At 33.2% G+C, this 25,077-nt stretch overlaps 1 protein-coding gene across 1 annotated transcript; it reads left to right on the forward strand.

Moving 5' to 3' along the window:
* Positions 1 to 11,622: 11,622 nt before the first annotated feature.
* Positions 11,623 to 21,398, forward strand: LOC148616112 (xaa-Arg dipeptidase-like). The gene is made up of 6 exons (XM_088581575.1): positions 11,623 to 11,994; positions 16,355 to 16,503; positions 18,094 to 18,236; positions 19,942 to 20,096; positions 20,360 to 20,594; positions 20,969 to 21,398. Exons 1-6 carry the CDS (start codon positions 11,623 to 11,625, stop codon positions 21,097 to 21,099), a joined length of 1,185 nt encoding a protein of 394 aa, XP_088437701.1. The 3' UTR covers positions 21,100 to 21,398.
* The last annotated feature ends 3,679 nt before the right edge of the window (positions 21,399 to 25,077 follow it).

The following is a 25,077-nucleotide window of genomic DNA, read 5'->3' on the forward strand; positions in this document are numbered from 1 at the left end:
CGGTTACACTTCAAAATAAGTCCCATATACATATCACAGGTTCGAACATTGCAGATGAACTGTGAAATGGATAGTCCATAGGCTGGAGATGTTAATACATATTGCCATTAAGAAAGCGAAGTATACACTTGGAAATTCACAATCGTCACATTTGTCTTAATGTTTCAATCAAACGTCAGCTGTATCAGTTGTATCTTTAATTTTAAGTTCATGTTGGGTTGATAAGAGCTCGATGTAAGTATACCTTGAATGGTTGTTTATTCAGATATAAAACACCATTTTCATCACGGAAACCTATATTGATGGACTGGGCTCATATTTCTCTTTTTTTCTCGTACAGACTTTGTAAAAATCTGGCTTCATTGGAACATATCAGCCAAGAGTGTTGCACAATTTCATAACTTATTGATAATACGAATCCTGCATTTTCAATGATGAGTTATTTGAAAAAAAGAGAATAAAATGGTCTCACAGCTTCTATTGATTCAAGTTTGTTTGTTTGTTTGTTGGGGTTTAACGTCCGAGCAGCAATATTTCAGCTATATTCAGACAATGAACATGAAATGGATGATAAAATGAACATGAAATGAAAAAAAAAGGATGGGTCACAAGGATAATACGGTTGACAAATTTTGATTGCCACTGGAAAAAGGGGGATGGGTAAGGTCGGGCAATTTAGCCTCCTGTGGCGGAGCGCAAAGGTTCCTACTCCTATCGAATACCACAGCAGGGTTCTTTAACGTGCGAGGAACGTGGCATCTTTCCCAACACGGTGCACCAATATGGTTTGCGGTCAGGTTTTCCGTATTATAGCCTGACAACCCCAGCATGTAACACACCAGGGGTACCCCATTCCACCACCTGGGGCACACATCCCAGTTGCTCTGTGGGCAGAGCGCCTAGCCCCCGGCTAGGTTTCTGAGCACTGTTTAGTCGCCTTTTACGACAAGCTTAGCGCTGCTGCAGGCCTATTCTTTTAACACCCGGACCTGCACGGGGCGAATCTATTGATTCAAAGACAAATTACTTGATGCCAAATTAAGTAGCATCATACATTATGCCGTAGCCATTAGAGATGAATAATAAATAAACATCACATTTTTAATATTAGGCTTCGTAAGAAACATCAGTATTTAATATAATAAAATAGTTTGGTAGACAACTTTAATAACCTGAATAAAACATTGACGTGCAGTTTCCAACGAGAAAAGAATAAACTGTAATGCTCCGATGAGTAAAGGAAGAATAAGAACAAAATTTCTCGAATAACTGGATTTTATCTAAAATGTACACATTCTGCAACTCTTTAAGGAAAATAGGACGATGCGGGTTATAACGAACCTAAAGTTTTCGTCTAAAGATGCAATTAATGTACTTAGAAATACTCGGGAAAAAAACAATACATAATACTTGTAACAAACTTTGTGTCTGAATTAATGCATGTTCGACTGTGTGTGTTTGTATGTGTGTGTGAAAATTACTAGTAAATCCTACCATGGAATCACTTTGAATTTCGATTGATTGATTGATTGTTGGGGTTTAACGCCCGAGCAGCAATATTTCAGCTATATTCAGGCGGTGAACATGATGGGGATGATGAAATGAACAGGTAATGATGATGATGAAATGAAAAAATGGGGTGGGACACAAGGATAATAGGGTCGACAAATTTTGATTGCCACAAGAAAATGGGAGGGATGGTTAGGGTCGGGCAATTTAGCCTCCTGTGGCGGAGCCCTATGGTTCCTACTCCGTGAGAATACCACAGTAGGGTTCTTTAACGTGCGAGGAACGTTGCATCTTTCACAACACGGTGCACCACTATGGTTTGCGGTCAAGTTTTCCGTATTATAGCTTGACAACCCCAGCATGTTACACGCCAGGGGTACCCCATTCCATCACCTGGGGCACTCAACCAAGTTGCTCTGTGGGCAGAGCGCCCTAGCCACCGGCTAGGGTTCTGAGCACTATTTAGCCGCCTTTTACGACAAGCTTAGCGTTGTTGCAGGCCTATTCTTTTGACATTCGGACCTGCACGTGGCCTTTAAATTTCGTAACATTTTGTTACTTAGATTTCAAAACTGTACTCGTAAAGAAACAAAGTCTTAGAAATGTGTTTTTAAGATAAGTTGTACTCATAAATGTAATAAATTGTAAAAATGATTTCTGTAACTAATAATATTCGGAAATCTGTATTAACTTTTTCAATTACAAGCACGTGTTATATAATACTTCAAAGGAGATATGTTGAACCGTCTTTGGAGTTCGAACATACACTCAAGATATTGAGAGACCTCATCTAAGATGTCAGTTTATATTAATCGATATAAGTGTCATAAAGTTCAAGAAGTATACGGAAAACCCTCTTAATCGCTAAGGTGGTAGTCTTAGGAAAATAATTCCGATTTTCTGTGCTTGATCAATTGATGGTATTCAGACCGAAATTAAGTTTATATATATTGGAAGACAAATCGTAAATTTTGTTCTACTTATTTCTCGTTTATTTTATTGTGTTTATTTTAATAAACTTCTTTTCGTTGCAATTCTTATATTATATTACAACTCATACAAAGGCCTAGTTTAATTGTATAATTCTTTATTTTCATGGTATTAATTATTTGTTTACGAATAATATATGAACCTTAAAAGCCTTTATGTTACTTTCAATATCCCTCAGTGGGATCCTTTACATAATATTCATCACGTTAGTGTCAAATGATTAAGAACATACTTGTAAAAATTTCATTATCGATATTCTATTAAAATTGTTGCTCATCGCACAGCAAAGATATTCGGTAATTGTTTTTAACTAAGAGAAATAATAAACAAGTCCTTTACTTGGGCTACACTTGTCCAATTAATTAAATGTTTGATATTGTAAAGAGGTGCATGCAGTGCGGGTACTTGTCTTGCAAGCATTGTGATTGTGTAATCTACCGACAGTAGCAAATACTAGATCAAGCAAGAACTGTTTTTTCTATAAAGTAATACAAGTTTAAGTAATAAACGGGGCAGCCTTAAGCTGGACATTTTGTAGTTTATTTATCAGTCCAATGTTAGTTGTGTTAATATCAGCATATTAAGGGTTTAACGAATGAATGACATGTTTATTTTCTCTAGAGAAAAACCTGTTGTGGATGATCTTTCTCATAACCTTGAACTTCATATAAACCTTATCAACAATATGACCAATATTGTTATGCCAGAGGCCGGCCCATCATCGGACAAGATAACATTTATAACTAATGAGAAGTGATTGTCTGAATCGATTGATTATTAAGTGTCAGAGGGGGTGAAAGAGTGTTTAAGCTTTCAAAAACATGGGTTGTGATTCAGTTTTCTTTGGATTAGATGTGTGCCGAACACTAATGTATCTTTTCAAATCCATTATTCAAAAGAGTTTCTGTCACGTCAGGGTTATCAAACACAAGATATAGGCTTGCATCTTCAGCAAAAACTTTTATCAATGACTGATAATCGTTAATATCATTGATAAACTATGAAAAAGTTAAGATCCTGATAATGAGCCATGTGGCACGCCGGTGTCAACCGGCAACTACTCCGAAATCTGACCATTAAACCCCCTTTTAAGCCCTCCGTGTAAATTTTCGAACCTATTTATAAATTTCCCGAAATTCCCATCTGACTTATTCTGGAAAGTAATCCCTTATGTCCAACTATATGCCTTAATAATATTACACACAATTACCCTTATTTCTTTTGCACTAACCAAGGCTTTTATACAATTATCATTCTACTAACTGATTGAATCCCCTTTCGTTAATTCCGACTGACTTCAGAACTTGATTTTGTTAATGAAAATTATGCATATGTTTATACATAAATATCCGGGTATAAGGACTTTGAATAATAACATATCAAGGGTATACCTTCAACTACAATATCGGGGAATTGCAATCCCAAAGTTTAACGTCTACCTTATTTCAATCACTTGCGTTGGGAAAGGTTACGCGGGCAGAATAAGACATAATAACCTTTCTAGAGGACCTGATATAACTCTCTAGTTTTCTGTGGGAATTTGTATTGAATGCACATTTAATTTTTGTTTGTTTTTTTTTTTTTTTTTTTTCATATCTTCAGTATTTTTATGTTGTAGTATTTTATTGTTCTGTCTGAATCATGTATGTTGATTGTCTCTGTTTTCTTGTTTCAATGTTATAACTAACTAACAATGGATGTTTTTGATCAGTTGCCAATCTGTTTTAGTGCTTTGGTATCTTTTACCAATATTCAATGATTCTTCTCGAATGAATATATAATGCGCTTTCCATACCAGTAGAATTCAAATTCAATTCTGCGAAATTGGAAACATTTATACGTAAATAAAATTTTAATTTAGATATTTTAATGAATTTTGGGTTATGCGAACGCAGAATGGTCTAGCTTAGATTCTTTATGATAAAAAATAAGACACCATTCGTGTGCGATCACATATGAACATAAATATTCGTTGAAAACCCTAGACCTCCTTAACATATTTTTTCATCTTATATTCTTATGTAAAAGCAAATTGGCAAAGAAATCATGAACAGGCAACTAAAAACAATATGAAAAATATGCTTTTAATTCCAAAAATTATATCGTACTGATCTATTAAAAACACAAATTGGATATGAAAGGAAAAAAATCAGAACAAATAACTTGCAAAGTGTGATCAGTAAAAATTTCTTTCAATTTGACATGCTTCTAGAACACTTGCACCCAGGATTTTTATCTTTTCCTATTTTTAACGAATGAAAGGTGGAAGATTCCGAGACACACCTCAAGATAATATCGTTTTTTAAAATAACTATCGTCTTAATTGTTAGCTACCATCATGGCCTTCATTCCTTTGTTGACTTGTTGTCAAACTCGCGGCCCGATATTGTGTTCATCATATTTTTTTCAAGGAATTTTTTTAACTTTATTTTCGACTGACTTCAGTTGTATTAACGTTCATTTGACTTTGATTTATTTGTTAAAATTAGTTATAGTTACTCACAATTTAATATCTGGAATATTTCATGTTAGCAATATTAGTCATGTAAAACTTAATTCCGTTCAATTATTACGTTGAAATGCGTAAAAACGTTTTACATGAACGTAGGTCTAGTTAAATTATTCTATACAATGTTATAATTAACCACATTATCTTTGTGATGAAATATTAAATGAATCGTGCCGCTGTCACGACAAATGATGTTTCCCAGGCAAATAACCTTCTATGATATAATTTAGAATTGCAAAAGTATTCAAAGACACTTCGATTAAACGATTGCTATGACAAACATTTTTTTTTTCAATTTCATCTCCCTGTATGGCTGATAATTGTAAAACATGTCACTCAATGTCTCTTGTTCGTTTGTTTGTTGGGGTTTAACGCCCGAGCAGCAATATTTCAGCTATATTCAGGCGATGAACATGAAGTGGATGATAAAATGAACATGAAATGATGATGAAATGAAAAATGGGACGGGACACAAGGACATTGAGGTCGAGAAATTTTGATTGCTACTGGAAATAGGGAGAAGTGGGTAGGGTCGGGCAATTTAGCCTCCTGTGGCGGAGCCCTATGGTTCCTACTCCGTGGGAATACCAGAGTAGCGTTTTACACGTGCGAGGAACGTGGCATCTGTCCCAACACGGTGCACCACTATGGTTTGCGGTCAGGTTTTCTGTATTATAGCCTGACAACCCCAGCATGTCACACGCCAGGGGTACCCCATTCCACCACCTGGGGCACTCAACCCAGTTGCTCTGTGGGCAGAGCGCCTAAGCCCCCGGCTAGGGTTCTGAGCACTATTTAGTCGCCTTTTACGACAAGCTTAGCGCTGCTGCAGGCCTATTCTTTTGACACCCGGACCTGCACGTGGCCTGTCAATGTCTAGCTTACACTGTATTTAGAACGCAAAGCATTATTATAGTAGTTTATATTCATTTTGTTGCTATTTCTGTTACAATTTTTCTGCTGTTACAAATATGAAGCTTTTGCACTGCATGCGAATAGACATATTATGTAAAAATGCTAATTTAATTGCTTCCATTTGACTTTAAAAGATTATGGGGAAAAAGTGTTTGCCTAGAAGACACAATATTATTTTAATATCATACTTAATGATCATTTAGCTTTTTAATTTCTGGTGTTATTTTAATCTTATTGCTCACATTTGAAGCGGAAGAAATCATCCAAATGTAATTTAATTGTGTTAGGTAAAATCGATTGATCAACTGTGGTATGTCTAGTAAGGTATGAAGATCTTGCATGTAGTTTTCTTTAATAACAATGAAACAACTGTCGATATATACTTTGGGTTCGTTATGTAATAGTCGTATTTGGTAACAAATTTAAATAACGATTAAATATCGACCACATTTCGACCAAATGTTTGCGGGTAATGAGTAGTGGACATTGATTAATTGATGTCAAAGTCATCAAGCATGGAAAAACAGATATGGTGAAATGTACCATATGTTAACCTTCATAACAAATAGTAACTACTTACAGAGATCATCAAAAAATGTATTCAATATGTGTAAACACATTAGGCCAAAAGTATCAAAAATTATTGAATTCATGCTTTATATCATGTTTAGAAAGATCTTTACAGAGTTCAGTCATTAACTGCAAATTCATAGCCGTAAGGAGACAAATCGGCCGTAAGAGGAGCACAGTTAGTCTCCATTGGATTTGTTTGTTTCTTGGGGTTTAACGCCCGAGCAGCAATATTCAGGTGATGAACATGAAGTGGATGATAAAAAGAACATGAAATGAAAAATGGGACGGGACACAAGGACAATGGGGTCGAGAAATTTTGATTGCCACTGGAAATAGGGAGAGGTGGGTAGGGTCGGGCAATTTCGCCTCCTGTGGCGGAGCCCTATGGTTCCTACTCCGGGAGAATACCACAGCAAGGTTCTTTAACGTGCGAGGAACGTGGCATCTGTCCATCTGCACCACTATGGTTTTCCGTATTATAGCCTGACAACCCCAGCATGTGGCACGCCAGGGGTACCCCATTCAAACACCTGGGGCACACAACCCAGTTGCTCTGTGGCTAGGGTTCTGAGCACTATTTAGTCGCCTTTTACGACAAGCTTAGCGCTGCTGCAGGCTTATTCTTTTGACACCCGGACCTGCACGGGGCTCCTCATTGGAATACCAACAACCTGTATGTACAGAGTATCACGAAATCGAATAAAAAATTTACCAATTAAAAAACACAAAGCATTGATCGATCATATTTAAATATGTCCAATTGGTGTATTTATTCCGCCTTCAATCACCGAATTTTGTATGCAATGCAAGAAATGAAATGGGAATCAGATTTAACTTTGGTTAGTTAATCTTTTCCTTTTCGTCTCTTACAGAGAGATGAGAACTTACAACATTTTTTTTGCGTTATGGAAGAGCTTGCGATTTGCATTTTCTTTGAATTCATCACAATATAGAAATAAATAATAATGAAGAAGAGTTGATTACTGTGGTTCTATGTTCTTGAAATTTAAGCTAAAAAGTTCCTGAAATTTAAAAATCCAACAGTCTACTTTCCAAGAAAAATAATTTTGTTAATAAAGTTTAAAAAGAACTTCAGCGGCCGTAGTTTACACAATGTAATCTGTATATTGGGTGAAATTATTAGTAGTCCCTCTGTCCTTAATCGATGGAGCATAAACCTCTGTTTATGAACTGACTAGAATTGTTGTACATGCGCACTAGCTTTTTGATTAAAAAGGCTTGGCGCGCGAATTTTGACCAATCATTTCAAGAAAAATATTTGAGTGTTTTTTCTTTCAAGATGACTAAAACTACAGCACGTAAATGTATAATCGGAGCTGATCTGAAATTAGAAGGGAAGAGAGCAACAAATAGCTGTGAATGTTCCCATCGCCATTATTCTTCCATGTATTTTTTAAAACAACAATAAAATTATACGAATTAAAATTGCGCAAAACAAATCCCTGTAAAAGACAAGAAGGAAGAGATTAACTAAACAAACTGGAAGCCGTTCAGAATCATTACAACAAATATGAAAGAGTAATCAAGGGAACCAAGGTTATAGCGGTAATTAAAAGAATGTAATCCAGGGACAAAGACTAGACATGGAAAACAGACATACACAACAAAGAACATAAAGTAACTAAAATCATACATACAAAGTAACAAAAGTAAATGAGCAACTCGGACTCCACTAAAAACTGGGAGCATGGACCAGGTGCACCTGTAGGGTAAGCGTCCTCTGCTTTTCTAATAGAAACATCCGCCGAGTTGCTCATAAACAGTCAAGTCCGGGGTAGACAAAGGAGGAAAGGAAAACTATGACCCGTTGAATAAATCAGTTTTCGTGGTGCTGATGGATACACCATAACGATCCACGAGTTCATGATGACGACCATGAAACTTCTGTAGTGATGACTTCAATCTTGTAGCAACATAACCCTGTTCCAGAAGCCTATTTGTTAGAGTTATAGCGCGATAAAAAAGTCTGCGTAGTTTAAGCAAGCTCTGGCATAACGTATGAGTTGTAATATGAACACTCCATACGCAGGAGCCGAAGGGATGTTACCACAGATGAAAGGAAAGTTGACAATTCTAAACTAACATTACGAATTTGTCAAATAAGGCGTTCAACCTACCAACCCCAGAAATTTGAACACAATATGTGAATGTTTTGAGATTAGCCGTGATTTTAAGCAAATATAACTTTTTACCATTTATGAAATGGTGTTCAAATATATTAACCAAAGATTTACATTTTGATCTATAAAAAAGTGTTAATATCCAATTTAAGGGAAAGGCCATTATATATCAGACCCTTGATTGGGCTAATACGTTTTCTGATAAAAAAAAAAGTTGATGTTTCAAAGTATTCATATCCAGTCATGGAGCTGTTTTTTCTTCCACTTATTTATTTATAACCATGAATTTTTTTTTCTATAAAACAAATAAAACTGTCAATATCTAACTCCAAACGTTTTCATTTTCTATTGCCTCCTATTATCAAATGCTATTTTCTTAAGTAATATCTCGGACTTTTCATGCAACCTCACATATGAGGGATGCTTACATCGCAAAACTAATAGCCATTATGGCGTTTCTAGAAAGGCAGAGGACGCTTACCCTTCCCGGTGCACCTGGTCCACCTAGTTTTTAGTGGAGTCCAAGTTGCTCATTTGCTTGTGTTACTTTGTATGTATTTTTAGTAACTTTATGTTCCTTATATTTTTTTGGTTTCCATTTCTGGTTTTTGTCCCTGGATTACATTCGTTCGATTTTCGCTTGGTTCCCTTGATTGCTCTTTCTTAAAACAATTAGGAACTGTTGTCTTTTTACAAACACCATGAGGTATGTTGATGTACTTTATGGAGAGAACTGGGTGTATTATTGAGTGCACTTCATGGTGTTTTTATTTGTTCTTTCAGTTCATTTTTACCTACATTAAAGGGGATGGTTAAGGCCTTGTATAATTAGTTTAATCCCACTGTAGATTGCATGGATTTGTTCATTGTAAGGTGATGTTTGTCATAAATGTTTCTTTGTGTCGTACATGTATATTACTTTTAATTTGATTTTGAAGAATTGTCATTGTTCCGTTACCATGGAGTTTATAAATTTTCTTTTTGGGGTCTTTTAAAGTTTACTTAAAGGTGTGTTAACACTTGTTGAGGACCTATTGTTGATCTTTGAAAAGTATTTTCCATTCTGGGTTTAGGTTAATAAACCCTGGTACACTTGTTGCGTTTCACCATTATCCGTTCTTTCTTTTATCCTTACAGTCAAAGCCTGAACTTTGAAGCAGACTCTAATGCTCAGCATTTAGCCTTAATGTTTTCTTAACCGTTATGAAGTATCGATGATAAGTTCTGAAATTTTAAGCTTTCACTTAAACATAACTTACTAATTATTTACACAAATTCTCCAACCTGTCGTTAAATGTCTATATGTGGGAACAGTGGGAAATAAAAAAAGTGTTTTCTTTGATTCAACATACCGGGTTTTCGTGAAATAATTTTCCAGTGCCTTCTTCTGATAAAAAATGACCGTTCCCTAATTGAATCGATTATATTCATCAATGTCAACCTTGTGTACATTTTTAAAACACAGATGTGATACATGTCAACTATATATAGTATCGGTATAAAGAAATTTCGATAACATTATAACAACAGTACACCGTGTACAGTATAATAATTTTAGAGAATTCAAGAGTCACTAATTCTAACTTTAAACATTTTACAGTTTAACATTTAACTTTCATTTAATATGTTTGTAGTACATAGAGAAACAACAAATGTATATAGAAATTTATTGACATGTGCGCATTTGTACAAAACGTCGAGCAGACGTACCATTTAAGCAGCATCAAAATTATCACACAAACAATATCAGTATAAAATGAGGAAATATGTACAATACTAGTGTTACTAAAATAAGACCTTGAAGGAATTACAAAACGATTTGTCTTCTTGACAAGTTAATATAGCTAAAAACAAGTTTCCTGTGCAATCAAACTACAGCACTAACAGGAAACTGCCGTTTTACTCAGAAAATTGACCTAAAAAATCACTTGTTCAATCGCGCTAATAACTAAAACCGGATAAATCTACCAAATTTCAATATAACAAAAGTTCGATTTTCCGTATTGTTTGGCTATGCTATCAATGCTTATGTTTTATACTACATGCATTAGAGATGAATTGGTCGACACATGATCATTGAAAACTATTGTTTTGAGCACATCCTCTAAGTATACTTTCCAAAAAAAATGTCATGATCGTTATCATATAATAAATCATAATGGACTATGATCGATTATTTTTGGGGGTTTTAAATGTGGAAAAAATCTGGGAACGCCATCCTCCTAACGAATGTTTTCATTACCCATGTTGAAAGCAATTATTGATATATCCCTAAAACAAAGATATTGTTCCGTTCATTCTCTGAGCAAAATATAGTAGATAAAACTTATCACTCATTCAAATTTACTACTTTAAATTTAGGTTCGATATATCCGTTTTTCCATTATAAGTAAAATATCGATGGCTTAGTTTCTAATCATTCATTCGCCCTTAAAAAACGAACTATTTACGATCTAAAATCATGATGATATAAAGTCGAAAACTTTATTTTTCAAATGTGATACACTTTGAAGATGACATTGGATTCACATTCATTCTTACAGATGTAATAAATTACATAGCCAAGGATATTTATAGTAGTCCTAACAGACAATTTTACCAACTAATTTTTGGCACTTAATATACATGACGCATCAAGTCACTCAAAACGATACTGTATGTTTGAAAATTTTGTACAGCTTTATATGATGGTGAAATCATATGACTGTTGAATTTCAATATCAAATCATTCAAATTTTACAATTTGCGAATTTAATATTGTAGTCAAAAATTAAAATCGATATATGGATATGAAGTTTTCTGTATGACATGCATGCATTGTACAGTGATATAATATCGATGAAGTAACATAGTCACTGATTTCTATATACATTTACTTATTATGGCATGTTCTTGAATATATTTATACACCGATTGTATAAATAATTGATGTAAAGATAGTACTATAAAAGTAGATCGCTCTATGTTTATGTTATAATTGAAGGCATGGACCCATGTTCATTGAAAAATACTGCCATAAGAGCAATTGACAACGCCAGGGATGAGCTTCAAAACATCGGAAATAAGTTATGGGATAACCCAGAATTATGTTTTGAGGAATATTTTTCTCATCAACTTTTAACAGACTACCTCGAGAAAATAGGATTAAATGTCGAACGAAACTATGTGCTCGAAACTGGTTTTAAGGCTAACATCGGGTCACAGTTTGAGGGACCAAATATTGCTATCATCTGTGAGTATGATGCCCTACCAAATATTGGCCACGCTTGTGGACATAATCTGATTGCTGAAGCTGGAGTTGCTGCCGCTGTTGGTTTGAATGCAGTTTTCCAAGATTTAGATAAACCACCTGGCAAGGTACCAATATTATTGCACTGTATGATATTCAAAAGTATTCTCATATGTGATCATTAGTGCCAACAAAGCCAAATAATTGTTGCCAGAAATGTCCCCAAACAAACATTAATTATATAAAATATAAAATAAAAAAAAATAGATTTTTTAAGCTTTTGTTTTATAGCTAAATGTGCTTCTAAATGTCTTTTACTTGTCAACATCAATATTATAACAGTGAAAAAAGAACATTTGATTTACAATGAATTGGTTATGGATCTCTTAGAATAACGAAACACGGAGGTGCCAGTACGAGTTCCAGTCCCGCGGAGGGAACGACAAAACATTTGCATCGCAAATTTGACAGTTCTAACATCGTTGGGAATTTTTCAGACCTTTCTTTACGTTTATATATCTTCCCTGTATCAATTTGATCCGATGGAGCAGTGCAGCAAATATATATATATGGTGTAACAGTCTTTTTTGTTCATTGGTAATTATGATAGCAGGAGGCAAAGGATATTCCACGTACATGAAGCCTTGTTTCTGTTTTAATATGTATTGACGATATGTTTCTATTTAAATGTATTTTGACGATATGTTTCTATTTAAATGTATATTGATGCTATACTTCTAAATTTACATCCGGATATAAACCGTTTCTTTCCGTAATTACTCTTAGTCAATTATGGCGGAAGCGCCACAGACGATGCAGACAAAAATATACATTATCTACATATGTAATATATATACTTATATCAATTATGGACTTTCACTCAGTCAATACGTTATATATGGACCTAGATTATATTGACGTCGTCCATAGACATAGACATAGACAAGCTTTATTTAAAGTTGGCAAGACATAAAACAATACACATAAGCTCTTATGAGCTTTTGAACCGACAAACATAATATTTACAGTCATACATAATCATGCAGGTAAGTAAAACAAGACATACATATACAGACAGAAGACATTTAGACAAACATAAAAACACATAATTATATCAGTCAGTATTATGATAGGAGATTATTTGCAGTTGAAGCATACAAACACTAAAAATACTACTACTACTAGCTAAAGAATAAAATAATAAGCAGATAAGGAATGAAGTTATCGTGCAACTATAGCAAAGTAACTAAAAATAATAATAAAACTGAACCAAAATATAAAAAAGTCTAGTATGTGTGGTTAGTATGCTGCATCAGTAAGAAAATTTTAGTCTGAATTTTGCAAACAAGACAAGTACGTATAAATTCTTTACCATTCCAGAAAGATAATTGACTTTTGAACTGATAAAAATTTGAAATTTGCCTGAAAGATTCTGGAAATGAATTCCAAAGAGCAGTTGCAGCATTGCCATTGTTCTTGTTCTTTTTATATGTATTGTTGGCATTTTTGCCATGATTAAAAGATCTTCATATGTTGAAATATAGTCTTCATAAACAAATCTTAGAGCCCTCTCCTGTATTTTTCAATTTTTTGAGTATCACCTTCTGAACAAAAATGCTATGATAGTGGGCAAAAGTTAAAATTTGACTGTATAAATGTGTGAAATATCGTTAGTCGATTCAATTTGCTCAAGTGTTTACCTATTCTTTTTTAAAATATTTAACTGTTGCCCGGCTTTTTTACACAAATTCTGTATATGGAAATTAAAATTTAGTTTAAAGTCCATGTCTACTCCTAATAATTTTACAGTTTCATTACAGATTATTTTTGCAGATCCAATATCAAAAGTGGGTGCTTTATCAAAAATATTTTTGCCAACAGCTATGGCCTGAAACTTTTCAGGATTTGCCTGCATACAATTAAAGTAAAACCAGTTTATAAAAATAGTACTTTCTGATTGTAGTACATCTATAACTTCATTAAAATTTGGCGAATGAAAAGATAATGTGTTGCCATCCGCATAGTTGTACAAATCTCCTTTTTGAATAAAATAGAAAATGTCATTTATAAACACATTGAACAGCAAAGGATCCGAAATTGATCCTTGCGGAACTCCCTTTTGAATTTCTGCCCAGCTACTGACTCAAGACCCAATCTTTATTTGTTGCTTACGCCCTGACAAATATAATAATAACATGTCAGTAGACTTTTTATTGAGACCATATGCTGATAACTTACAAATTAAAATATCATGGCAGACAGTCAAATGCCTTTGACAGGTCCATAAGAATGGCTGCCACATATTCATTATTATCTAACACCTGTTTCCAGTCTTCTAATAACCTTAATAATGTTGCTTGGCAACCGTGACCTTTTGAACGAAATGCACATAAAAATTTATCAAAAATAGTTTCAAATAAAGTAGACAACTGTTCAGCTAAAACTTTTTCGAATATTTTTGATGGAATAGGTAGTAAACTGACTGGTCTGTACTTGCTCTTCGTACAAGGGTAATTCTTTTTAAATAATGGAGTGACTTGTGCCTCTTTCAGTCTGCTTGGAAATATTGAAGTTTCTATTGAATGGATAACTAGTTTAGTTATTGTTGGCACTAAGAATGATTTGCCATATTTCATGCGTTAAACTGATATTTTATCAACTGTTGCTTTCTTCACATTAAATTTGTCAATGACCTTTGATACAAAAGATTCATTTGTTGGAACAAATTCAAAGTCATTCTGTTTAAAGTCCTTTTCTTCAATCTTCTGAAGGCTTGGGAGGTTACTCTTATCAAAAGTATAATCTTTACCTATTTCTTTGAATACCTCTGAGACTTCATTTTTGTTATAATCTCATTTTCTTCTTGTAATATAATTTTGTTTTGTGTACCTTTTGATTTTTTGGAGAAATATGGCTTGATGGTTTCCCAAAAATCAGTCTGTTTACAGCCTTCCAAAACTTTTCTTGAAAATAAACATTTTCAGATTTTCTTTTCAGTTTATTTACCAGATTTCTTTTTGTTCTATACTTTTCCCAATTTTTAGCATTTTTGACATTGAGATATTTATTACAAAGCATTTTCTTTTCATATATTGCTTTTCGTAATTCTCTATTCATATAGGGTAACTGATTGTTTTTAACATACATCTCTTTGATTGGTACATGTTGATTCAAACTTTTCATAAGCCTGGTTTCTGAACCATGACTTTCAGATGAAGGAATAAATGGTTTGACATTTGATAAGTCAGAATTTAAGGACTCAACATCTACATTTCTGAAGCTTCTATATTTTATTTTCTGCTTTTCATTCGAATGTGTATTATTGTTTGTTATGGTACTAATCATGTTGTGACAGTCACTTATACCATTTGCAACATTTAATGTTTTCATGCATAAATTTTTGGAGTTGGTCAAGATAACATCTAAAAGTGACCCATTACAGTTTTTCATATGACAGGTTGACTCTTTTATCAAATTTTTTAGGTCAAGTATATCAATTAAATCTGCTAGTGTCTTCCCTTTTGATTCATTCAATAAATCATAGTTCATATCTCCAATAACCATATAATGATCATATTGTGTAATACATTGGTCTAGTTTATTAGAAAACTCTTTACTAAATACTAAGTCTTTCATACATGGTGGTCTATAAATACATATGATTGCCTATTTTGTTTTGTTTAATATAACTTCAAAAATAATATTTTCTAAAATTTTATTTTCTAAGTCACACCTTCTATCTGGTATGTCAGTTCTTATAAATGCTACAATACCTCTACCATTACACTTTCTATCTTTTTTTCAAGTTTATAACATGGAACATCAAAGAGGGGGTTTCTGTATGATGAGTCCATGGTCAATATAATCTGAACAGGTCCATTCATAACGTATTGACTTCGTTAAAAGTCCATAATTGATAAATATAATATATGAAGTTTTATTGGGGATTCCGTGAGTATGTTGATTACATCTATCCATGATTAACTTCAGGTATAGAAAACACCTAAGACTGCAATATCTGCCTTATTTTGGGCCTACTTTAATACATTTAAAAAAAGATGACAACTATGAAATAAACTATATGAATATAATAAAAAAACAGTTTAGTTTACATTTCGTATAGTCTGCTTCCCAATCATCTGTTAGAACATTCGATCAGTTTACAGACTGGTCTATTCATAACATATTCACTTAAGACTGGGGTCACTTTTGCTCGAATTTAAAGATATCATTTATGCTGTCGCGGTAATAGACTTGACAACTGTTATAATGTATCAATCTCAAACATAAGGGCAATTTGAAAACGTTCATTTCACCGGTTAACCGAAAATGTCATGAGTATTCCTAGAAATCAGCAGACGTTTACCCTTTCTAACGTTTTTATGAACGTGCTCTCTTACTTTTGTTCGTATCGGCCAATGTTGCTCTTACATTGAACAAATTTCTTTTAAAAAAAAACGGGCATATCTATGCACGTATATTTATCAGGTAACGATTCTTGGTACCCCGGCGGAAGAAGGCGGCGGAGGTAAAGTGGACATGTTGAGGGCTGGAGTATTTGACGAAATAGATGTCGCTATGATGGTTCATCCAGGTCCGACAACTTCTTCCCATACTTCAATGGTTGCAAACGACAGGTTCTTATATTTAGTTTAGTGGTCAATATATGTGTATTTCTCAAATGATCAAATACCACATTTTTAAGTTAGTAATTATGTAACATAGCAAAATAGCAAAATAGCACCTTGTGCGTTTTGTTACTAATAAGAATTAACTTAGGCTTTATACATTTGTATTGAACGTAGATTGGGCCGCATACTAAAATAGGCAAGCCTCAAATGATATAAATGAAAAAATAAAAGTCATTTTCAAGTTGTAACTAAGGCAAGATAGCCATATACCCCAGTAAAAGAGTAATCAAGGACCACGATTCAAGTAGAAATCAAAAGAATGCAATCCAGAGGCAAAGACCAGACATGGAAAACAGACAAACACAACAAAGAACATAAAGTAACTAGGCAATACATACAAAGTAACAAAGGTAAATGAGCATCTCGGACTCCAATAGAAACTAGGAGCATGGACCAGGTGCACCAGTAGGGTAAGCATGTTCTGCTTTTGTAAAAACACCCACCAAGTTGTTTATAAAAAGTCCGGGGTAGACGAAACAAGAAAGGAAAACTATGACAAGTTGTACTAATCAGTTTTCATGGTGCAGATGGATGGACCGTAACGATCCACGAGTTCATGACGACGCCCATAAAACTTCTGTAGTGATGACGTCAATCTTGTAGCAACATAACCCTGTTCCAGAATCCTAATTCTGAGAAGTCTGACGGGGTAAAAACTCTGCGTAGTTACGGCAAGCTCCGGCATATTGTATGAGTTGTGATATGAAAACTCTGTACCCAGATGTTAAAGGGATGTTGCCATAGATGAAAGGAAAGTTGACAGTTCTAATGAAAAGTCATCACGTTTGTCGTAAAGTTTGGTCAATAGTTTTTCTTTACCATCGATCTCTAAGTGTAGTCAAAAACCCAATAGTAATACAAAAATGTATAACATTGAAATTACTATGTAATGTGGAAGCATACCACCTATAAAGCATACATGTACATATTAAAAACAAAACCCTAGAAATTGTCTGTATGGTCAGAGGGGCTATATGCCAGTGAAGGCAAAAAACAATGCTACACCCTGTTCAGTGGTTTCAGAGGAGTTGTGTCAACAAGATTAGTGAGACTTGAAATACTTCATGTTATACTTTTTTGAATTTTTTAACATGGATATGCTTAACTTCTATGACCAATACAACTTTGTTGATGATTCTTGACCAGAGAAAATATGCGAAACTTTCTTCTGAAAAGGCTTAAATTACTTTATTTCAAACACAGCCTTGAAACTTTGCATTTTTACTTAAGTTATAAGCGAGCGAAGCAAAACGTTTCGAATATTGTTATCCACACTATATGTAGAACACAGTTATTTATAAGCGGAAAATTACCTAATGATAGTCCAAATCTTCTATATATGAGACATTTACTTTTGACCTTTCATAAAGTGAGATGGAGTAAACGTATCATATTTAGAATATTAAATAGATTCAAGGTGAACTTTGACTCTTTAGTGCGTAAAATGAATCTATTTGACCTATTTCTTTTTTAAATATTTCCATTAATTCTATTTATTCTATACGTTATTTAACAGTATAAATTACTCGCATACAGGGTTACAGTTAAGTACAAAAGTATGAAATCACGTGCAACAGGCTATCCATGGGAAGGAGTTAACGCCCTTGATGCCGCTGTTTTGTGCTACCAGAATGTGTCGTGTCTTAGACAACAAATGAAGCCAGCATGGCGAGTTCATGGTATATTAATCTATCAAATCATAAACCTTTTCGGCTAATGTTCACTTTTTATGTCAATAACTGAAGTGTTATCTTAAGGACTGTTTAATATTTGTAGATCAAGGCAGATGGGAAGGTGCATCGCATACAAGACCAAATGTGCCGCATATGATAATCATTTAATAATTTACATATTATTATCATATGTTCATTTTGGCTTGAAAACTTATAATAATCATACGTGTATGTTTTTGACAAAATATGATTTTCATAGGATAACCTGAAACATGATTATCACATATTGCTAGATTCTTCTAATAATCATAACGTGCAAACCATATGATTCTCACTTGTGACACATTTGTCTATGTACATTTATGCTTGTGAAGGGGTGTTTCCCTTTCGTGCAAAAGAAAAGGGGCAATAAAGGGTCTTATTGGCGGCCTAAAATTCAACTGAAAATTAATCATAGTGTTAAAGAATTGAATTGTGAATTTGGAGAGTTGAATCTCTCACAAATGATAAGACATAAACACATCTGATAATTCTTGCATGGAAAGGACAGAAAAATTGCTTGAAAGTTACCAATATTCTGATATTCTATAAAATTTTGTACTTTTTGGTCACTTCCTGGTCATATTTTTGCCGAGGAAATGGTACCCACACCCGAAAAGCAACTTCATATTTAGTGAATACATTCATTATTGAGTAGTTTATCATATGTGAAAATGTAAAGTAGTTTCTGTATGTGGACTTAATTTCCTGAATGCAAATATATATAAAAAAAAAACACCAAAATTTACAATATTAATTATCAGCAGTTTTTGCTATATAACGTAAAATTATGGCACCGTTATGACGTCATTACCATGAACTAATGCCACAAAATATTATTTTCCTTATATTTATATATTTTACTATGTTATGAACAACTTTTATGTTATAACAACAAAGTTGATATTTTTTGGCAATATTCATAGCTTAATGCTCCAACACTTTTTAGAATTAAGTCAGTACTTTCGCGATGTAAAGGAAACAACTGGTGGAACATTATTGAATGGGTCTTCACCAGAATTAACACTGATTGTCGACTTAGATACAATAATCTATTTAGATTGTTATACTAGATTAAAGAAAAAAAACTGTCTCAGTTACACGTGTAACAGTGCCATTGATGATGGTTGGTCGTTACCTTAGTAACGGAAGCAATCATACTTAGTACTGACCTGATATATTACATTGGTTAATCGGCGAGAGAAACTATCTTTATGATCTGGTCGCCTACATTGATTATTGAACAAGGCGCCGTATCTTAAATCTGTTTATGACAAATTAGACACTGTTCTCTTATCTTGCATGGAAATGAAAACCATAACTGCAATTTTCCCACGTATTTTTTCACCTATCTTAAATTAGACTACAGCAATTACGTCTTCAAAAACACCGTTTGTAATATACTAGAGGAGGGAGTATTATTACTAATCTAATGAGCAGTTATGACCATACCGATTTTAAAAGAAATTAGTTAGAATATACTTTGTGAACAATCTTTGTTGCAACTATTACTCGTGGGAAAGGTTAATGTTTTCAAAGAGAAAAAAATTGTGATAAGCATTCCTTGCCATTATTTTGTTCCACTTTACAGTCGCAATGTTTTTCTCTTCAGATACCATTTCTCTTGCTTTATAAAGAAAGTAAAATCAAAATCAACAAACATCTTTTTAAGGTATAATAAAACACAGTGACGAACTGCCAAATATTATACCTCCTCACAGTGAGCTTCAGTTATATCTTAGGACACCTCTGAAAAGTGAACTGGATTTACTCCGGGGTAAACTGACATCCTGTTTTGAAGCTGCTGCCCTTGCAACGGACTGTAAGGTAGTGTAACTGTCAATATTCATTTCAGTTATTACATGTATTTATCATATTGATTATTAATTTGCAAATGCAAAGTTTATATTGAACAGATATCAAAGAATCATGACCTTAAAGAGGTATCATTATGTACATGTTAAATGCAATTCGAGACTGAAAAATTTATCTCATGCCTTAAATGTGTAACATATCCAGTCTAAAATTGGTTCCGTTTAGAAAAAGTATGTTAAAAATTCCTAATACTTAACCTTTTTACATTTAAACAGCTTGAGTATGCCTTTTCTGATAAGTCGTCTTGGAATTTCGTTACAAACAACGAAATGGCTGATGTTTATAAACTGAACGCTGAATCCGTAGGGGTGTTTTTCCACTCAAGGGAGTTTGCCAGCTCTGCATCCTCTGACATGGGAAACGTTTCTCAAGTAGTTCCTTGTATACATCCGGGCTTTTACATCGGCAGTGATGCGTTCCCTCATACGTGTGCCTTTGGCGAAGCTGCAGGTATACATATGCCCATAGAAACTAGATGCAGACACTATATTGATGTATTTTGAAGACAAGTTTTTTTTTTTGTTTTTTTTTTTAAATCCATTTTGTGGTCATAAAATGAACAGTTAGTGTTTCTGATTTATTCCGAATTATAATCCATCAAGATACTTTCATAAATAAAAAGAAATCTCACTTTTATAGGAACAAGGAAGATAGTCTCTAGTCTCGAACTGATAGTTTTGTTTTGAATAATTTAGCTTCTTGATCTGATTACCTTCAACATTCAAAATTAAATGTTAAATAGTGTGTGTGTGTGTTGTTTATAATTCGGCTACAGTGTATCAGCATTGTATATGCATGCTTTTTTTATGTTTATTGAACCATAGGTAACCCAAAAGCACATGGATATACACTGGATCAAGGAAAGGCAATGGCGTTAACGTGCCTAGATTTACTTACTAAAAAGGAATTGATGAATAGTATACAGGCGGAGTTTAAAAGGCAGTTCACAACATAAAGACATTGATTCATAGTTAATTACATTGACCAAATGTTATCCTACTTCTTATGATTGATATATCCCATCCTTTTTTTCCAATTACATGTAGTTACGTTAATTCAGTTACCAGAAATATGTTTATGAATCTGATAGCTTCGTTTAAATCTTAAATGTAAATGAAATGGGGATAACAGATGCAAATTGATGAAGTCAATGAACTTTGAATTATGTTTATGATTAAAGAATGTAACAGGACGGAGCAAGTTAGATTTTATTCACCAAATGTAGAAAAAGAATTCCCTGTAAGCAATCTGGGATATATCACGCACTTTAAAATACACTATTAATATAACTAAATGATATACCACCAAACATTTGCACAATACGAGGGGTATTTGAAACGTTCTAAGCAATGATAATGATCTCGTGTATTTTTTTAATAAACACTATTAAACAAAATTATATCTATGAAAACCTCTATTATTTCTCTAAATATTCTTATATTTTTTCCCGTACTTTCCATGCTAAACTCTAACAACTAAGAAATTTGCACGCGATGGTATTATACAGTGAAATAAATATGGCTGAAAAAAATTATTTTACGGTTAAACAAATGGCATATTGTAATATACGGGCGGTGTTAGGAAGTTCAGCCACCGAAAAAAAAATGGATAAAGTTTACTGCACATCTGCTTTATCTTATCCAACAGTTTTACGTAGGTTTCATCATTTTAAAACAAGACGAGAAGCCATAGAAAAAGTCCCAAGAACGGAACAGGTACTTCAACATATTTTATTGCTAAATTTACAGGCAATTTGATTGGACATAAGTTATACCAACCTACAAAGGTCCTTTTCATATAATTAATTACAAGTATTTTGTGAACATACATATGTGGATAATGTGAGAGAATGCGGTTGAAGAGCTAGTGTCATGTCTAGGAATAAATTCTTCAGCAGTTATTGCAATTTTAAAACAAAAGCTGAAGTTACGCAAGGTTTGTGACAGATGGGTACCCCATTTACTCACCGACCAACAAAAACAGGACCGGGTTGATTGTGCCAAAAAAAAAACTTTAAGAAAAATACGAACACTTATCCTCGTAGACTTAACAAAATCGTAATAGGAGATGAAACTTGGATTTATTTCATTAAACTAGATTCAAAAAAAGATAAGAAAGTATGGATCGGAGAAAATTGTAAATATTCTCAAATTGCAAGAAGAACTAAGACTATGAAGAAAGTAATGTATGCCCTATATTTACCCTATTAGGAATGTCTATGTGGGAGGAGATTTGAAAGCCGGTCAGCAGTCGGGAGTGCTGTTTTTCAGTGTATGAAAAGTATACCGCAAAGTTACTATGAAACAGCGTTTTAAAAGTGAAATGTTGAACTTAAAAAGTGTATAGATGTATCAGGGAAATACTTTGAAGGACTTTAAAAGTAAAAAAATCCTATTTGAAATTGTGTTCATATATTATGAGCCAATAATTGAAACTTATCAAATACCCTTCCTATATGACATAAACTGAATATTGAACACATACATAATTTGAAAACAAATCATAAATTAAGCATTTAAATGCAATACCCCCTGTTAACTTTAATATTACACAAGCTGGCAATTAAAGTTCTAAGTATTCACTATACAGGATACATCAACATGAACTAACTGAAACACGTTCAAAGTGTATACGGAATTAAACTTTGAATTACAAAGTATAATGAACTCATAATCATAAATCAGGAAGAGGAATTCATGAACTGGCAAAATATACAGATAAACCGAAAAATGAAAAAAAAAAACACTATTTTCTGCAAAGTGTCAGTACAAAAGTAAAACAGTTAGAAAATGTAGAGGACTATGCCTTATCACAAAGTGAAGGTTTATGTATCAGATGTTGTGTATTTCTCATCACTGAATCAAGGTTGAACTCTCACATGATGTTTACTTTTCATCACTGGGTCAAGGTTGATCTTTCAAATTAGATGCTGTGTACCATATAATAAATGGAAAATGGAAAAGATCACTTCTTTACAAATGTACAAGATCACATAGAGGACCAGATGTGAACAGTGACAAATCATCTCATTATTGCAAACGTAAGATCTAGTGAATATAAGAAAGCAGTTATAAAATCCATGAACATAAAAATCATTGATATTTAACTAGTTTAAATATTGTTCATGAATATTGCTGTAATTGTAAAATTATATGTTAATGTGTCCTAATCTAAAGTTATTGTATTTAATTCAAATGGTAGATCTTATATTAATGAGTTTACATACAATAATGATATCATTCAAACAGTACCAAAATATTGTTATCTTGGTGTCATGTTACATTATAACGGTAAATTTAATTTAACTGCATCTTTGCTGATGGAAAAGGCTAGAAAAGCTTTAATCAAGATAAAAAAAAGTCAGTAGGGCTAGATCATTCATGTCATTTATTAGAAAAGCTGTTTGATACTTTAATTAGCCCCATACTTTTGTACTGTACAGAAGTCTGGGGTATAGATATTGATACATGTACTTTTAATAACTCAGTTGTAGAAAAAATTCACTTAAAATTCATCAAGGAAATTCTTGGTGTACACTGCAAAGCTACAAACGCTGCATGTCGTTCTGAACTTGGACGACCCCCACTTCACTCAAAAATTATGTTTTCCTATGTCAAATTTTTAAATCTTCTTTCCTCAGAAAACACTTTGGCTTTTAAAATATTTCAAGCTACAGAAAACAATAACACTTGGACAAAGAGAATGGATTCTATTATCAATAAACTTGGTTTTTCACACATAATCTATCAAAAATGTAGCTTTAAACCTATTTTATCAAATATAAAACAACGAATAACCGATCAATTTATGCAAGAGCAACATTCCCTAATCCAAAATTCAAATAAACTAACATTTTATCGAAATTTACCCATTGGATACAAACGAGCAAGCTTTGTTGATATCTTACAAAAAAGATCAGAAAGATCCTCTCTTTGCAATATTAGAATCAGTAGCCATAATTTGGAAATAAAAAAAGGCCGTCATCTATCAATTCCTGCAAACGAGAGATTATGTAAAGTTTGCAACTCTGGGGAGGTTGAAGATGAATTACAAAATGTGAAAAATACTCCAGAGTTAGAAGTCAGTTTATATCCAAATTATTAAATATCCTCAAAAAAGATATTGATTCAATTAATTACTACACACTGAAACAATGTATACTCAGTGATTCATATACTATACTAAAGATTATCACTAATTTTTTAGATATTATTTTTTTAATCAGAAAAATTTTATTTCATAACAAATATCTCTTCTCATAACACTTGATTAATATTCTATATACGTGTATACTGCTACTATATATGTTACACTTTTATGTATCAATTATATGGGCCTTTGCCAATTATTGTAATTGTGTTTTTGCCAATAAAGAATATTATATTTAACGTCTGAATGATGGAGAAGTCAAAATGAAATTTTGCATTGAAATTAAAAACAGGTTTAAAGTTTTCGGAGACCTTGACCAGACAGTATATGCCCCATGCAATAGAAAAGAAGTGGAATAACATCAAACAAGTATATCAACAGACTGACGAAAAAAGCAATTGGATTTCGTAGTTAGACTGGTAAATAATGGCTAACACAAGTCACATGGAAAAATGAAGCGGAAACACGATAACTTGAAAAAAGTCCTTAATACCAAAATCACCAAGACTAAAGCAATGGCTACAGAAAGAACATGGAGAAAAATATAAAGAGGTTAATCGATCGTAAAGAAAAGAAGTTTTGTTAAGGAACGTACCAAAGCAGCTGAAAGAAGCCATAATGGGTGATTTCAACACTATTAATAAAATCACAAAAGAATTAAGTGGAAAGGCCAGTCAAGTACTACTAGCTAAAGACAAAAACAACAAAACCATAACATCAGCAGAACAGTCCACTGGGGTAAAACAAGGTTGTATCAGCTCGTCTATCTTATTTCTGGTTGCTA

Source organism: Perna viridis, chromosome 5 (assembly GCF_037379345.1).
Source record: "Perna viridis isolate PV_CMFRI_1.1 ecotype Kerala chromosome 5, ASM3737934v1, whole genome shotgun sequence".
In the NCBI taxonomy this organism is placed as follows: Eukaryota; Metazoa; Mollusca; class Bivalvia; order Mytilida; family Mytilidae; genus Perna; species Perna viridis.

Coding starts and splice junctions, on each gene's coding strand:
- LOC148616112 (XM_088581575.1), top strand. CDS start 11,623: ATGGACCCATGTTCATTGAAAAATACTGCCATAAGAGCAATTGACAAC. Junction 11,995..16,354: donor TAGATAAACCACCTGGCAAG/GTACCAATATTA, acceptor TATATTTATCAG/GTAACGATTCTTGGTACCCC. Junction 18,237..19,941: donor GCCAGCATGGCGAGTTCATG/GTATATTAATCT, acceptor CATCTTTTTAAG/GTATAATAAAACACAGTGAC.